The sequence below is a fragment of the Cupressus sempervirens genome, chromosome 1 (assembly GCF_028749045.1).
Source record: "Cupressus sempervirens isolate cs-2001-9-10 chromosome 1, ASM2874904v1, whole genome shotgun sequence".
NCBI lineage: Eukaryota > Viridiplantae > Streptophyta > Pinopsida > Cupressales > Cupressaceae > Cupressus > Cupressus sempervirens.
In genome coordinates, this window is record NC_143118.1 from 898,736,161 (window position 1) to 898,749,431 (window position 13,271).

The 13,271-nt window shown below is 36.4% G+C and overlaps 1 protein-coding gene across 1 annotated transcript in view; it reads left to right on the forward strand.

Annotated features, from left to right (window-relative positions):
• Window positions 1–13,271, forward strand: part of NOV (Histidine kinase-, DNA gyrase B-, and HSP90-like ATPase family protein) — a 192,601-nt gene that overhangs the window by 100,482 nt on the left and 78,848 nt on the right. Inside the window, exon 7 of the mRNA XM_089793452.1 lies at window positions 12,999–13,211. Coding sequence (XP_089649578.1) covers window positions 12,999–13,211 — 213 coding nt within the window. The remainder of the gene's footprint in view (window positions 1–12,998; window positions 13,212–13,271) is intronic.

The following is a 13,271-nucleotide window of genomic DNA, read 5'->3' on the forward strand; positions in this document are numbered from 1 at the left end:
TTTTCTCTGCCTGCATTGCTTTCTAAAGTTCGGCCCGCGCTTCCTCCAGTCTCTTCTTTTCTTCCGTCAGGTCGGGGTACATTTTTGCTTGCTTCCGTGTGATTGTCAGAATCTCCTCTTCGTCCGTCCCGATGGTGATCAAATTTACTCCCGATTTTGGGCATTTGGCATCTTCATGATTGTCGGGTCCGCACCATCTGCATAATAATTTTGGTGTGTTTGCCGTTGTACAGTCTCGGGCAAAGTGGCCCCACAAATTGCATGCGTGGCATTGAACGATTGACCGTCCGTTCGCATCGTATTGAATTCGACTTCGGCTGCCATTATTATTGTTGGCATTGTTGTTGTTGTTCTGCCCACATCTATTATTTATGTACCCTCTCGATGTGGCACTTGCATTACTCGTGTTTCCACTACCTCTTGACGCGGAAGCCTCTTGTGTGAGGAGCACTTGCTGAGGTCCTCTGGTTTTCATATTAAAGGGGCATTCTTTGGTGGAATGTTCCATGATCTGGCAGATGTTGCAGAACTGGTTCTTTGGACGGGACCCTTTGGTGTGACCTTCTGTCTTACACTCCGTGCACCATAGGTCGCTTCCCTTTGTTTCCTTCTGCATTTTTTTAAATTCCTTCATCATGCGGATTGTGTCCTTCTGCAGAGCTCGGACCTTCTTGTTGTTGTTTTCATCATCGTTGCTATCTTCTCTTGAGGATGCGTCATCATTTGAATTTGATGAATTACTCTTCTTGTTTGTCTTCTTCTCGCTTTCTAAGTTCATTGCTTGATTGTATGCTTCTGTGTATGACGACGGCGGCACAATCTTCATCTTCTTTCACAATTTTGGGCGTAGGCCTTCAACGAACTATCTCTTTTGCAAGCCATTTGTCTGCTTATTTTCCATGTTATTTATTAAGTCCATTAATTTCCTGGTGTATACTCGGACTGTTTCATTCTTCCCCTGTTTTGTATTGTATATCTCCGCTACAATTTCGTTGTCGTTGCGCAACAGTTGAAATTCGGCAGTAAACTCCTTAAGGTTGCCCCAAGTGGTTAATTTCTGTGGATCTGTATTGGCGAACCAATCAATTGCAACACCCTGTAGGGTGGCCGGAAATTGCCAGACCCATTCGTTTGTCTGTTATGCCATTTGCCCTCCAATTGTTTTGCATGTTTTACAATGTCGAATCGGATTGGCTGCTCCATCACCATCAAATTTTGACAACTTTTCCTTTGGGCCAGCCATTACTATTCAAGGTTGAGGGGTTTGTTGTGTACCTACGCTGTTGTTAATGTTTGGTAGCTTTTGTCGGATAACTCTATGGTTATTCATATAATTATATATGAGATATAATATTATGTGAGATATAAGCTTATTATTTGATATATATATATATATATATATATATATATATATATATATATATATATATATATATATATATATATATATATATATATATATATATATATATATATAACATAATTAAGTTTGTATTATTAATTATCTATTTATTAAATAGACATGCCTATTCATTCACCCATGCTCAATATAAATGAGAGGATGTTGCATATGGAAAATATATACCTTATTACAGACAATGCCATTACATTTGCAGCAGATTTGAGAAACATCAACATGGTATCAGAGCAGGTTGCTGCAAATGAGAAAGGATTAATGAAATATTTCTAAGGTCAATGGAATATAATTTTGAAATGGGTGCAAAATTTTCAAACTTGAGATTAATATTTATTTCTTCCTGGTGAGGGGCTGATCGTAATACAATCTTTCTAAGAATATGTTGATTCAAACATCATCATGCTTCCGGAGAGAGGGAAGGAGATAGCAGACATCATCACATGGAAGAGAGGGAATGCAGGTGGCAGAAAGAAGTGAGAACCGGTGACCATACATCTCTCCAACCAATACGACTACCTATCCAACCAATCTATCTATCCAATTCTCGGGTGGAGGGCTATGTAGGTTCGCCTTCATACCCTTGCCATCTTTCAAATGGACAGAGGGAATACACTCGTCAGGATAATATTAAACAAAATGATTATATTCGGGAGTTATATATATAAATATATCTCTTATATGTAGTGGAAGTACATGCAATCACGAAAGGAAGAAAGTCAAATTTCATTGACAGTGAGGCAAGGAAGTGCAAAGCGGTGAATAGGTCAGACATGGAGAACAAATCTGATTTGGACGATGTCCCTACCAAATAACTACCAGCAAATAGGAAAAGAATAAAAATAAAATGACTCAAAGTGATTTGAACAACCATTATTTGGGAAAGCCAAGGAATTTGATTATTAATGGTCACGTGAGAACTGCATGGGAAAAAAGTAATGCACGCCATTGTAGACCCCACATACAAGTGGGCAAGGTATGAAACATAGTTAATATCATCGAAAGGTAATGTTATTTAATATTTAAGATATCAAGATTTATAATGTTGTTTAAAATGTTTAGAGGTGTTGTGCATTATATAAGGTATTTAATATATAACAATAATATGTATATTATTGTTTTTATGTATATGATGAAGTCTTTAATTATATTTTGAATATTGCATTATTGATTTTGTCAATATTAGAATATGATCTTTTGATATAATATATTATTTAAACATAAGGAAATATGAATATTTAAATATTATATTTATAATTTGATATAATGTTTGTTAAACATAAAGAGATTCTTATGAGAGTAAAAAATAAGTATATATATATTTTGATTTCAATACATCTTTAAGAATTATGTTCTTGAAAACATAAAATAATGAGTTATGTTGTTGTTAGTAATAGACATGAGTTAAATTTACTAACATCTTAATCAATGTCAACATATTCTTATTTGTATTTTTATACTATAAGAGCTACCGTGATCTTCTCCTGCGAGATTGTTCTTGCAAGAAAAAGAGGGAGATTAAGAGGGAGAAGACTGAGGATGCTATTTGGTTAACCTTCAGTGAACCCAATTTTATTAATTGAGAGCGAGTACACCATATTGATATGGATTCCCTAGTGATCTATAAATTGTGATAGTCATGAGGACTGTGATTCATAAATTGTGACCATGTGATTTTAATGGGCCTACCCCTGTGTACATCATGAGGAAGTGATGACTTCCAAATGATCATCACTTGTATTTCGGAGAAGTTGTTGTAAGGTGACGATCTTACAATCAACTTGTATCATGAGATCTAATAAATTGAGTAAATGGTGAATGTCTTGTATCTCAACATTCTGGGAGGCCATTACTCTTAGAGTACTTGGTGAATATTATTGATATTCTGGGAGGCCAATACTCTTGATATCAAATGTGATAACTAAATGTTTTGAGTAAGTGGTGAATATCATTAATATTTTGGGAGGCCAATACTCTCGATATCAAATGTGATATCTAAATGTTTTTGAGTAATTGGTGAATATCATTGATATTCTGGGAGGCCAATACTCTTGATATCAAATGTGATATCAAACCTTGTTTTTTGAGCACTTGATGAATATCGGATGTCGATATTCTGGGAGATCAAGACTCTTGATATCAAATGTGATATCTTACCCTAAGTTTGAGTAATTGATGAATATTATATGTTGATATTCTGGAGATCAATACTCTTGATATCGTATGCAATATTAAATTATGGAAAACTTTTGAGATATCCTTATATTACCAATGGTGTAATATTTGTTTTGTGTTTATCCTCCCTTGCTAAGAGGGAGTGTTAATGTTTGGTAGCTTCTGTCGGATAACTCTATGGTTATTTATATAATTATATATGAGATATAATATTATGTGAGATATAAGCTTATTATTAGAGATATATATATATATATATAACATAATTAAGTTTGTATTATTAATTATCTATTTATTAAATAGACATGTCTATTCATTCACCCATGCTTAATATAAATAAGAGGATGTTGCATATGGAAAATATATACCTTATTACAGACAATACCATTACATTTACAGTAGATCCGAGAAACATCAACAGTTGTTTTATACTCCCGTGCTGTTCTGCACACCCGCATTGTTCTGTATACTCGCACTGTTTTGTACACCCGTGCTGTTCTGCACACCCGCGCTGTTCTGAACACCTGCACTGTTTTGAACACTCGCGTTGCTCCCGATAGTCGTGCTATTTGGTGAAGAAGGGTTTTCGTCAACTGAAGCTGTCCGTTTCGGAAGTATATATCGGACGAAGAGTTCACTCCACGCTTGTGCTCCCTCGGCACTCTGAGCCGTGCAAGTCAATCCCCTTCCATCTGGATTCTCTTCCCTCGGCGTATGCAAGTTCAAAAACTCCTTCCTTGCTTCTCCCACCAATTGCACCCGCTGTCGAGTCTCCAACAATTCTTCAGTGCTGCGGTGTCCGTCAGTAATTTGCTGAAACCTCCGTCTGCGTTCAGTCTATTGTGCCAAAATCAAATTCCCTTGTGCTGTGCGTATTTCATCCTTTTCCTTCAGCTTATTCTTATTTTTATTCAACTGATTCGACACGAGTCTTCATTCTAGCCTTTGTTCCAAGTCCATCGGGCAACGGTGCCAAATATTTACCATACAGGGTAAATGGATTAATGCACACAGATAATAGATAAGAACAGCAGAACTCCTAGTATTATTCGCATATGCCAAAAACATTACATTATGCTTACAATGATGATTACATTGACCCAAAAGGGTTTATAAATACTTTCCGAAGAACCTTCCCGAAGGGGTCTGTTGGCTACATACAACATGTTGGCTACATAACAAGAACCTTCTCGAAGGGGCATATACCGACGACATACATCCTGACACACACCCTGTCGGCTACACAATATTTACCGATGACATCAACCTGTCGACTACACAATATCTACCGACGACATACTCTCGTTGACCTATTCTTGGACATTGGTGTAATTTCTTTCTTATTTAATATTTTCTCAACCTTTCATTGGTGTAGTATGTGTGGCCTCATAAAGAAATGGAATCTCTATTGGTAAACTTGCACACATTGCTTTTCTTCCTGACACATTGAACCCTCCAAATGTTTTGGAGTTGTGTAGAGGGTAGTTACTTGCAGTACCACAATTATATGCAAAATTGCCTTCGAGTAGAGTATGCTTTTAGCTTTTAAGCTGAGAACTAACATAAAATCCGTAGACCCTAAACTTAAGCAGTGAAATGGACTCCCAAATTTGCAATGGCACACTATTTAATTACCCAAAACCATATAGTGTTGAAACTCTTAAATGTGCTTTCTGCACCATTAGAAGTTATAGTATTAAGACAGCTGGCAAGAGAGAGATGAGATAAATTTAAAGCTAGAATCCCAAAATGCCCTTTTTAGTGACTTTTCCCTGTAGAAATGTATTGATTTGATACTATTAAAGTAATATTGTAATGTTTAGTATATACTTTTCTTTAAGTGATTTTTTAGTAGTTTTGTTTAATATTGTATATCAAACATCATTTCATGGTATTAGAGCAAATGTTGGATTTTGACAATTTTTTTCATTAAGATCTGTAGTTTAATTACCGAGAAATTTCCTCAAAATTTGTTAAAGTTTTTTTGTGGTTTTTTGAACAAAAAATCATAATGTTTTTTGGGTAGATTGTTTCTATAGAATAAGATTTGTGGGTTTTCCTGAACATTTCATGAGGAAATTTTCAAAAGATTTTTTGCTTGATTTAAAAAAATAAAAAAATAGAGCATTTTCAGTTTTTAGTGTTTTAAATTTTTTTTTTTGGTTTGCGCAGATTTTTTTACGGTTGTTTCAGCCGAAAAAATAAGTATTGTTAGATCTGCATGAGTTCTTTATTTTTTATTGTTGTCTAACAGAAGACCACGAAAAAGGTCAAAGGGACTGCGAAACACAAAACAAAGGGCTGGCCCATAGTAGGAACACTGAATGGTACCTGAAGAAAAAATACCAACAACAAGAACAAACATACAATGATGGAAAAGGAAAGAGGAGGAGGGGGCGCACTAGGAAAACCTTAAAACCGTACTATGAAACCCAAGCAACAAAGAAGAATCCCAAAATAGAAGGGTAAGCCAAAGAGCTAGCAGGGAGCCCAGACCGCTTCTGTAGCTTCCTGGAAGAGGAAGAAAACTGCTGCTGGAAAGAACCCCTCCAGGTCCTCACAGATCTAATGACTAGGGAGTTTTGTATATTTTTATTCTAAGAGGGTTATGCATAGCTTATAGTGAGTTTTGCATATTTTTTTTTCCTAAATATCATGTAGGGGTTTTTCATGTTTTTTCCCAAAATTTTTCATGATTTTTTCCAAAGAGTCTCACGGTTGACAAAATCATGAGCTTTTACTGTTTTCCTACAAAACAAGGGTTTTTGATGATTTTTCTGCAAAATTGTGATATTGTTTTGCTGCAAATTGTTTTGAGAATTTTTGGCAAAATTGTGGTTTCAAAGTTTTTTGCTGATTTAGTATCAATAGAAGTCGAAATTCTTTGAGAAGGCGATATTAGTTTCCATGTCTTTGGATAGAGGGATGGATGACTTTCATACCCAATGTTAGGTTGGAAGGCACTGTTTTTTATTCTTGGTTATAAGAGGAAGTTCTATAGAAGTCGATTGGCTGATTGGAACTCCAACCAGGGATAGTCTTAGTAACAGACTCATGTCGCAAAGCATTTTGAGGACTGGCCTTCTACACATTTGTGGCCAAATGACCTACAAATCATGTCAAATCTTCTATAGGGTAGTTAGTAGAATGACAATTAAGGGAGGGTATTAATGTAGCATTGTAATATTTAGTGTAATGATCATGTAAATTTCTCTTTTATGTCAGTCAGTTTTTAATAAGTTTCTGTTCTTTAAGTTGTTTAGTTAGTAACTTTTTTATTGTCTTCAGTTCTTGGCCATTTTTGTTTGGAAAGATCTTTTAGTTGCTTATTTAAGAAGTGTTCGTATCTTTTGTTTTGTACAAATTGATTATCATTTCAGATAGATGAGGATGGGAAGATCCTATATAAACAAGTGGATTTAAATAAAATTAACTCTATAGTTATTGTTGATGCGAGTGCTTTGACAACATATTATCTTAGTTGCTAGTTCAAGTTTGGGTAGTGTAAATAATATTTTTCGCCCACCGGCAAAGGTATTCTTACACTTGGCGTATTCTTTACCTTTCTGGTTTTCTTTAAAGCAATTGTGCGTGCTCTGCCATATGTCAACACAATCGGCAGTTTTGGAGAAGCATTATCTTCTTTGCACCAAACTCCTTTCGCGAGTGCCACGTGTTGGCCTTGCCGAGTTTTGAGAAGGAAGCAAAGACTGTTTAATCCAAAAGAATGATACACGGTTGTCTTGTGGGCGTTTTGAATGCTTTACTTTCTTCCAGAGTATCTTTCAGCACCCGAGTGCCGCATGTACCACTCCTTCCATGTTGTATGCCTCCATGCATCCAGTTCCATAGCTCATTGTTTCTTTTGTCTTAGCACGATTTTCAGTAAAATTGCTGCCATGATTGTAGAGGATATGGTAGTTGAATCCATAGTTCCAAGAATCGCGACGATTCACGCGATTCAGCAATTCGATTCAAGCCAAATGATTTTTTGTGAATCGATGAATTGAATCAATGATAAAGGGTTTATGAAATAAGTTACTAAATTTCAAGGGTTTTTTTAATTTGCCGATTCATGGCCGATTCGATTCTAATTCATGGCCGATTCACGATTTGATCGAGCCTTGCCGATTCTGATCCGAGATCTTGGCAGAGATTTGGGAGTTGTGCATAAGGGTGGAAAATTCGATTTTATTGACAGACCATGTGCTAATTGTTAGATTGAAAAGACAATAATGGTGATCTTAGTTTCTCAAACTTAGTAGAGGAAGAGATATGGCTTGCTATTGATCACTTTCTTTTAGGGTTTTGGGGTTTCTCCTTCCCAACTAGTATATAATGCTGCATCTATTTTGGAAAAGGATTCCAAGAATTTTGAGTTTTGGGACATTTAATGAAAAGATGCCCCTTTCTTTAGCCTTACAGTTATATGCGTTTCTTTCAGATATTTAATTTCAAATCAATCATGCAAGTTTTAGCCCTTTGATTCACCTCAAGACTTATTGCCCATTTGCAGATTTATGTGTTGTTTGTTGTGACTATAGTGTTAATATTTGTAGTAATTGTTGAGATAGATTATATGTTCTATCTTTTCTTTTCATGTTGTCTGCTACACGTTTTGTTCGATGTATGCAGCTTTGGAATTTTGAGCTATTGTCCTTTTCATTAAAGCTCGGTGGTTTCACAATTTGCTTGGGATTTTGTTACAAGAAAAACCTGTGCATTTAGTTTAGTGGCATCCTTTTTTTGATCAGTAAAAGGCTCATGCCAAAATTATGTTAATCATTAGAAGTTTTTACATTTGATCTCTTCCAAAGTGCAGACACTGGGGGAAAAACGGGATAAGAAAACCCTTGGTATAGCTTGGGACGTGAATGTCTTGTCAACTATTGATAGCTTTTGGGAAGGTACTTTCTGCAATACAATATGTAAGTAGTTCAACTCATTCAAGCTTGAGGGTATGAATGGCGGGCCTATTGGGATCCCATATAACGAGAACTATCTCAAGCATTTCAACTGATGTCCCGATGCATCATGTAAATATTGTAAATAGTAGCGTATTTCCTTTATGCTGTGTTCAACAAGTTGAAAACTATCAACTTTAGTAGTGCTCGACTTTCTCAAATTTTCTTGCCCTTAGTTTCTCAGGTGGTTAAAGGGAAAAAGCGTTTGGCCACTAGTGTTGACAAGTGCCACGCTTCGACCTCACCCGAGCCATTCTTGCGATGGCCACGTGTTTTCATCGTAGGCTCGGCAAGGTAGGTCAATCTTGCATTTGTCTTAACCAAGGTTTTAGTTGCAAATCTTTTAGGATCATTGCGCGAGTCCCAAGAAGGCTCCACTTGGTAAGTCAGTGATGCAACAAGGAATGTGTAGATTTCAAGAGATAGCTGACAACATTTCCAAGTCATGAGCATTAATGCCCATGAATGGAGCTAATAGCTTTAACCATAAAGGCAAGCAAACAATACATCAGGAAATGATCAATAACAACTCTAAAGCTTTAAAGTCGAGTTTTATGGAAGCATTTAAGTAAAATTTGTGCTGTTATCTTGGTAAGTTTGGTTGTCCTGTTATCTTGGCAAGGTGAATTCTTTTGCACATTTCAATATTCCAAAGTTTATCGAGCTTTTTTGAGTGAGTTTGAAATTAATTTTTCAAGCAAAGTAAGGTGTTGTAGGTTCTCGATCTTTGAGGAGGCTGCGACCTGCAAATTCAAGAGCATTGTTTTCAGAGGATTTTAGGTATAGCATCTGGCTGTCCAACTTGGTCCTAGTCCGGAAAAAAAATGAAGACATTCGCCTCTGTGTAGATTTTTGGGACTTGAGCAGAGCTTCGCTAAAATACCACTACCCATTGTCATCTATGGAAGTGTTATTGCAACCGGTTGCTGGATTTTAAATGTTCTCTTTTTTGGATGGATTCTTAGGTTACAACTAAGTGTTAGTCCAACACAAAACAATGTTCACCACCAAGTGGGGAACATTTGCATATAGAAAAATGCCCTTCAACCTATCCAATGCTGACACAACCATAGTAACGAGAATTGCGGCGATCCACGCGATTCGATTCAAGCCAAATGATTTTTAATTTTTTTGTGAATCGGTGAATTGAATCAGCGATAAAGGGTTTATGAAATATGTTACTAAATTTCAAGGATTTTTCAATTTGTCGATTTGTGGCCGATTCGCGATTCAATTCAACCTTGCCGATTCCAATCCGATTCCGATTCTCGTTACTTTGGACAGAACCTTTTATGAATGTAGCTTTCAAGGATCTTGTTAACAAGGTCATCCTGATCTACTTGGATGACCTCACAGTGTTCGCAAAATCTGTAGCAGACCACTTCGACCATCTAGAGGTTGTATTTTAGAGATGCCAAGAGTTTGGCATCTCCCCAAACCCCAAGAAGTGCGCATTTTGAGTCCCTCAAAGGAAGTTACTTAGACATGTGGTATCTAAAAATGGTGTGGCGATCGACCCAGAACTATGAATGTAGCTTTCAAGGATCTTGTTAACAAGGTCATCCTGATCTACTTGGATGACCTCACAGTGTTCGCAAAATCTGTAGCAGACCACTTCGACCATCTAGAGGTTGTATTTTAGAGATGCCAAGAGTTTGGCATCTCCCCAAACCCCAAGAAGTGCGCATTTTGAGTCCCTCAAAGGAAGTTACTTAGACATGTGGTATCTAAAAATGGTGTGGCGATCGACCCAGACAGAGTTCGATCAATGGAATAATTGCCACTACCCGTGAATAAGAAGAGCTAGCAATCTTTCCTTGGAAAGACCAACTTTATAAGAAAATTCATTATTGACTTCCTTAGACTAGTGAGGTGGATCACGTTAATGCTAACGAAGGATCTCCAGTTTAAATGGACTCAAGATGAAAGAGATGCTTTCATAAAAATAAAAAATAGTATTGTATATGAAAGTGTATGCAAGTGATTTTAGTATCACCATGGTTTCAACACAAAAGAACAAGAAAGGTAAAGGCAAAACAAAATTAAATATAATTTTGTAGAGAAGCAAGCATTTGCAATTGTGAAGGCTTAAAGAAATTCAAACACTCAATCGCCTCCAAGAAAACCACAACCTTCATTCTGCATCCCACTGTCTACAAATACATAATGGAGGGAGATATCACTGGGAAAAGAGCCAATTAGATTACGAAGATGTCAGACCTACCAAGGTGATCCGAGGCAAAGGGCTTTGTGAATACATAACGAAAGAAATAGGTACATCATGCGCGGATCTAGAGGAAGCAATGCCTTTAGCTACTCAAATTTAAATACATCTGCCATTATCACATGGGTATGAAATTTTCTTCGGTTTGTTTGATCGTTCAACAAAATGAAGGCTCAGGCCTAACGTGGACCTAAACTTGGGACTTAGTAAAGGTTGTCAGCTCGGTTTGAAGCGATATTAGTAGACGTTAAAAGCTTCATTTCCCATAGTCTTGTCTCTTCGCAAGGGTGTTACTTTTGACGTGGGACTTCAAAGAAGAATGATATAATCCATGTTGTTTGGAGATTTTGAGAATGCCAAAATACTTATTTGCAACAATAGTTGCTTCGTCTTTATCACGTCCTCTATTCATTCAATTGGAATGCTCGTATGGTTTGTAAATAGATGCATCACTTGTTTAACTGAGGTCATACTAGGCAAGAATTGTCATTGCAACAGTGAATGTTATTTCATGGGAATCTCAGTTGCCCATACTATTCTACCAAAATTGCCGACAAATACATCCATCCAACCATTTCCTTCCACATTTTGTACAACCTCAACTAGCAACCTTGGCATTTGTTTGCCACTTCTATAAGTCCATTAATGTAAATATAGTAGTTAGTGAGCATGTGAAATTTCATCCATGTTGATTTGAATAGATTTGTTGATAAATAATTTTGCATTATGTAAATTATTATCATATATGGTGTGCTAACTGATGTTTAGAGATGGCATTATAAATAATAATGCCAAATATATTGAATATATTACTTTGTTAAGTTTCATTTAGGATAGGAAGCTGGATTTTAAATAGATTTTAAACATTTATATCTTGTTCTTAACATTAATGATGTATGATATGAAATGAGATTTATGAAAATTATATTTCATCTCCTGACCCATAAAAGAAGATACTACAGATTGCAGAATGTTGGCTTCCGTTTGATCGATGTTGTTCTATTCAATAGAAACTTTGATGGCGTGCTACTCCGCTATGTAGGTAAGCAAGACACATAGAGACTCCTTAGCGAGTTCCATAGTGGGTATGGTTGGAGGATATGTTTTAGTGCAAACAACGGCCTGAAGGTAACCCATGCAGGATACTTCTGGCCTCCCTGAGTAGTGCATAAGTGAGCTTTCACTTGAAAATATAACCTGTTATACTCTTTCCATTTTGGCCTTGGTGCCAAAGAAATGAATCATTTTATGTTCACCAAAGAGGTGAGATGCATCAAAACTGAAAGAACTCTACATTTCAAGCAACCAAACTAGCACTTCCAGCACTTGTGTATGAACCCAAAATGTTAAACATTACAAAAGTATAATACTAAATTGATTTTTGTTGGCATTATAATTCTTCATTATGCATCAAAATCTCCAAAAAAATATTTGAAACTTATTCCAAATAGAAACTTCACAAATTAAAAGACCTTGATAAATCCTAAAAAATTATTGAAAACTTGATAAAAATAAAAGATATACTCACCTTTGATGGCAAATTCTTCCTTGTGCAATGGTTTGTAAGCTTTTGGTACATGTCTTACTTCTTTGCAGGCCTCACCTTCAAATAAAAATGCAAAAATGGCAGCTTGGAGGAAAAAATGCTCTTCTTGGTTCTTTTTGTTTGTTAAATGACTTGCAAACACAAATAGAATCTCTTTAGGGTGAATGTATTTGTTGGGGGGGGGGGGGTGCGGGAGTACAAGATTAAAGATGATTTGTTTTATTGTTAAAGATTTCCTTTTTGGGTATTCTGGGCCGCGAGTACGCTTGAGTATGTCTGCGTTCGCCCTGAGTATGTTTAGAGCACCACTTTGGCTCCCGGGTTCACTGTGGGTTCAGACAGTCCCACATAATACCCGGGTGCACGGGTGGATCAGACTAATACCCAAATCAGTGCTTGCCAGGGTGTCCCAGGTAACACAGATTACTATCCTTGTGTTTTTAAGATTTAATAACAAAGTTTTTGTAATGGAAAAATAAAAATTTCTACCTGGATGCCAAGATTGAATCATTCGGATTATGGTACTGTTGCTATTGAGTCTTTTGTCAGATCAAGTGCTTATTATTTTCATGTTCGTTGGATCGGGCATTTAAAGTTAACATTGTTATTATTATAGACAACTTGATTTAATCTTGAAGGAATGACTTCATTTTTCTTGAATTCAATTTTTTGCAGGTGCAAAATGCAGATGATAATGTCTACCCCACTAATGTGGAACCAACTTTGGCATTTGTCCTTGAAAGCTCCCGTCTTGTGGTCTTGAATAATGAACTTGGATTTACTGCCAAAGATATTAAGGCGCTTTGTGATGTTGGGAGTTCAACAAAGAAAGGTTCTAGTGCTGGTTATATTGGACACAAAGGCATTGGCTTTAAATCAGTATTTCGTGTAAGCATGCAATTACTATAGTTGGTTAGCATTGAAGATCTTATACCTTCGAGTTGCATA